A 4,479-nucleotide genomic window follows, 5' to 3' on the forward strand; every position below is an offset into this window, starting at 1 on the left:
CCGTCACACACCGCACTGACCCTCCCCACCTTCACACACAGCGCTAAGCCTCCGACAGCGCCCGCTCCCTCAGCGCTGACCCTCCGACAGCGCCCGCTCCCTCGGCGCTGACCCTCCGACAGCGCCCGCTCCCTCGGCGCTGACCCTCCGACAGCGCCCGCTCCCTCGGCGCTGACCCTCCGACAGCGCCCGCTCCCTCGGCACTGACCCTCCGACAGCGCCCCCTCCCTCGGCACTGACCCTCCGACAGCGCCCCCTCCCTCGGCACTGACCCTCCGACAGTGCCCACTCCCTCGGCACTGACCCTCCGACAGTGCCCCGCTCCCTCGGCACTGACCCTCCGACAGTGCCCCGCTCCCTCGGCACTGACCCTCCGACAGTGCCCGCTCCCTCGGCACTGACCCTCCGACAGTGCCCCCCTCCCTCGGCACTGACCCTCCGACAGTGCCCGCTCCCTCGGCACTGACCCTCCGACAGCGCCCGCTCCCTCAGCGCTGACCCTCCGACAGCGCCCGCTCCCTCGGCACTGACCCTCCGACAGCGCCCGCTCCCTCGGCACTGACCCTCCGACAGCGCCCGCTCCCTCGGCACTGACCCTCCGACAGCGCCCGCTCCCTCGGCACTGACCCTCCGACAGCGCCCCCTCCCTCGGCACTGACCCTCCGACAGAGGCCCCTCCCTCGGCACTGACCCTCTGACAGTGCCCTCAGAAAGTGCCCTTCGGGAGGGAGTCCCAGGATTGTGACGGCGTCACACTGTGGGAACGGGGATGTATTTCCGAGTTGGGATGGGAAGGAGGGGACTTGCAGAGGGTTGGAGGTGGGATGGTCGGTGTTCCCATGTACATGCTGCCCCTTGCCCTTCTGGATGGAAGTGGGTTGTGAAGGTTTGGAGGGTGCTGCCTGAGGGTGTTTGGTGAGTCTCTGCAGAGCATCTTGCAGATGGTATACACTACTGCAACTGTGCCTGGGTGGCAGAGGGAGCGCGATGTTTGTCAATGTGATGCCAATCGAAGTTGGGGCGGGGTGCGCTGGGACGGTGTCGAGCTTCTCGCGCGCTGTCGGAGCGCCCCCCACCCCCCACCCGCCCCCATCCAGGGGCAAGTGGGGGCGGTTTTCCATCACACTCCCCCAGACAATCAGAGTCTCTCCCATCCAGAGACATGATCACAGATGTTGTTGTGTTTTTTTCTGAATTCCTTTCAGATTGGCACGCGGACCCGGGGAGGAGGCACACCGATCCAGGAGGTTAGTGACCAGGGTCTACAGCCTGCCATCTCTCTACAACGAGCAAGAGGTGTACAAGGATGAGAGGCATGGATAGAGTCGATAGCCAGAGACTTTTCCCCAGGGCAGGATTGACTGCCACGAGGGGTCATAGTTTTAAGGTGTTAGGAGGAAGGTATAGAGGAGACGTCAGAGGGAGGTTCTTCACCCAGAGAGTTGTGAGCGCATGGAATACTTTGCCAGTGGTAGTCGTGGAAGCAGAGTCTTTAGTGACGTTGAAGCCACTGCTGGACATGCACATGGACAGCACTGAATTGAGGGGAATGTAGGTTAGGTTATCTTTGGATAAGGATTACTCCACGGCACAGCATCGTGGGCCGAAGGGCCTGTACTGTGCTGTACTTTTCTATGTTCTATGTTCAATGGGGGTAACACGGTGTAGAGCTGGATGAACACAGCAGGCCAGGCAGCACCAGAGGGGCAGGAAGGGCTGACGTTTCGGGCCAAGATGTCAGAGATAACAGTGATGGGGTCTCGTGACGGTGGATGCACAGGCTTGCATCGAACGGCAGAGAGACAGATCCAGACAGGAGCCAGTGCAGTGTGTGAGAGACGCAGACGCACAGGGCAACGCTGCGGACGTCTGGGATAATGGGAACCGCAGATGCTGGAGAATCCGAGATAAGGTGTAGAGCCTGGGGGAGGAGGGCGGGAGCAGGACTGTTAGAGCCAGGAGCCAGGAAATCCCTGCTCACAGACACTGTCTCACATCCAACTCAGTGCAGACCTGACGCTCTAACCTCCCTATCTCCGTCACCCCCTCCCCCAGACCCCCTCCCTATCTCTGTCACCCCCTCCCCCAGACTCCCTCCCTATCTCTGTCACCCCCTCCGTCCCCTACACCCCCTCCCTATCTCTGTCACCCCCTCCCTCCCGCTACACCCCCTCCCTATCTCTGTCACCCCCTCCCCCAGACCCCCTCCCTATCTCTGTCACCCCCTCCGTCCCCTACACCCCCTCCCTATCTCTGTCACCCCCTCCATCCCCCTACACCCCCGCCCTATCTCTGTCACCCCCTCCATCCCCCTACACCCCCTCCCTATCTCTGTCACCCCCTCCATCCCCCTACACCCCCTCCCTATCTCTGTCACCCCCTCCATCCCCCCACACCCCCTCCCTATCTCTGTCACCCCCTCCATCCCCCCACACCCCCTCCCTATCTCTGTCACCCCTCCATCACCCCACACCACCTCCCAATTTCCGTCACCCCCTCCCCCAAACCCCCTCCCCATCTCTGTCACCCCCTCCATCCCCCTCCCTATCTCTGTCACCCGCTTCATCCCCCTACACCCCCTCCCTACCTCTGTAATCCCCTCCAGCCCCTATACCTCCTCCCTATCTCTGTCACCCCCCCATCCCCCTACACCCCCTCCCTATCTCCGTCACCCCCTCCATCCCCCTACACCCCCTCCCTATCTCCGTCACCCCCTCCATCCCCCTACACCCCCTCCCTATCTCCGTCACCCCCTCCATCCCCCTACACCCCCTCCCTATCTCCGTCACCCCCTCCATCCCCCTACACCCCCTCCCTATCTCCGTCACCCCCTCCATCCCCCTACACCCCCTCCCTATCTCCGTCACCCCCTCCATCCCCCTACACCCCCTCCCTATCTCCGTCACCCCCTCCATCCCCCTACACCCCCTCCCTATCTCCGTCACCCCCGACACCCCCTCCCTATCTCTGTCACCCCCTCCAACCACCCACACCCCCTCCCTATCTCTGTAATCCCCACCAGTCCCTATACCCCCTCCCTATCTCCGTCACCCCCTCCATCCCCCTACACCCCCTCCCTGTCTCTGTCACCCCCTCCCTCCCCCAACACCCCCTCCCTATCTCTGTGACCCCCTCCATCCCCCCACAAATGTTTTCTGTACCCGTTCCTGATATCTCCTCCCCAGTCCCAGCTTTCAGTTCTCAGCCCGATGTCTGCCCAGTCCAGGTGGTCTATGAATGCCCAGTGTCGTATGTGTTGGTTATCAGTCTCTCTCATTCTCTCTGTCTCTCTCTCTCATGCACTCAGCTCGATCCCTTGAGGGAACAGAACAAAATACAGGGAGAAGTTGTGTCAAGGTAAGAAGCATGGACACCCGAGACAACGGCCCACGGTGGGGGGAGTGCGGCCCAGGGTGGAGAGAAAGAACAGCCCGGTAACTCGGTGGGATTGGCCAATGGGAAATGTCCCGTAGTGCCCAGGGATGTGCGGGTTAGGGTGGGATTGGCCAATGGGAAATTATCCCATAGTGCCCAGGGATGTGCGGGTTAGGGTGGGATTGGCCGATGGGAAATTGTCCCGTAGTGCCCAGGGATGTGCGGGTTAGGGTGGGTTGGCCGATGGGAAATTGTCCCGTAGTGCCCAGGGATGTGCGGGTTAGGGTGGGATTGGCCAATGGGAAATTGTCCTGTAGTGCCCGGGGATGTGTGGGTTAGGGTGGGATTGGCCGATGGGAAATTGTCCTGTAGTGCCCAGGGATGTGCGGCTTAGGGTGGGATTGGCCGATGGGAAATTGTCCTGTAGTGCCCGGGGATGTGTGGGTTAGGGTGGGATTGGCCGTGTACACTTTAGGAATTGTGTGGAACAAGGCGTGGGGGGTTGTGGGGTGAATGGATAACGGGGGTGAGTGGGAAGAGGGGAAACAGGGTCTCCCATTTCCTCTCCCTTTTGTTATTTGCACAGGAGTGGGCTGTGTAAGGGGCAGCAGGAGTTTGGGTGATTGAAGAAGTGCTGAGACCAGGTCCAGTCGGCGCAGGCACCGTGCGAATGGATGGCCAGGGTGAATGGTGAAGAGGGGATCGCTGACTCTCAGGCTTGACCTGGTGTCGGCTCTCACTGTCGTTGAGAGGAGGAGTAAGCTTTGAGCCCGTGTTAGTTTCACAGACTCAACATCAGCCACGAAAGAATCTCTGCGCTGGTCCTGCGTGAAAATTTCACAAGGCCTTGTGCTGGGTGTTTTCTACAGTACGCCCACTTCTCCCATTCAGTCGTCCTCACATAGTATTTGACACTAGACAGAAAACAGTGTTAAATTTACTTCTGTTTCATTATTCGGTACGAATCAAGCATTTATTGAAATTCCTCTGTTTCGTTGTGTTCGGCGTTTGAATGTTTTTTTAGGTGGTTTGTATCCCTCTTAACCTGGCTTCTCCCATTATTGTCCCCGTTATTTCCATATGTCCCCGTTATTTCTATACTGC

At 60.0% G+C, this 4,479-nt stretch overlaps 1 protein-coding gene across 1 annotated transcript in view; it reads left to right on the forward strand.

The window, feature by feature from the left end:
* The first annotated feature begins 1,202 nt into the window (after positions 1 to 1,202).
* The window catches only part of LOC132207505 (uncharacterized), a 4,696-nt gene continuing 1,419 nt past the window's right edge, over positions 1,203 to 4,479 (forward strand). The window contains exons 1-3 of the mRNA XM_059643278.1: positions 1,203 to 1,247; positions 3,308 to 3,357; positions 3,962 to 4,479. The exon at positions 3,962 to 4,479 is cut by the window's right edge and continues 1,419 nt beyond it. Of these exons, the coding sequence (XP_059499261.1) occupies positions 4,456 to 4,479 (24 nt within the window). The 5' untranslated portion in view covers positions 1,203 to 1,247; positions 3,308 to 3,357; positions 3,962 to 4,455. The remainder of the gene's footprint in view (positions 1,248 to 3,307; positions 3,358 to 3,961) is intronic.

This window comes from Stegostoma tigrinum, chromosome 50 (genome assembly GCF_030684315.1).
Source record: "Stegostoma tigrinum isolate sSteTig4 chromosome 50, sSteTig4.hap1, whole genome shotgun sequence".
In the NCBI taxonomy this organism is placed as follows: Eukaryota; Metazoa; Chordata; class Chondrichthyes; order Orectolobiformes; family Stegostomatidae; genus Stegostoma; species Stegostoma tigrinum.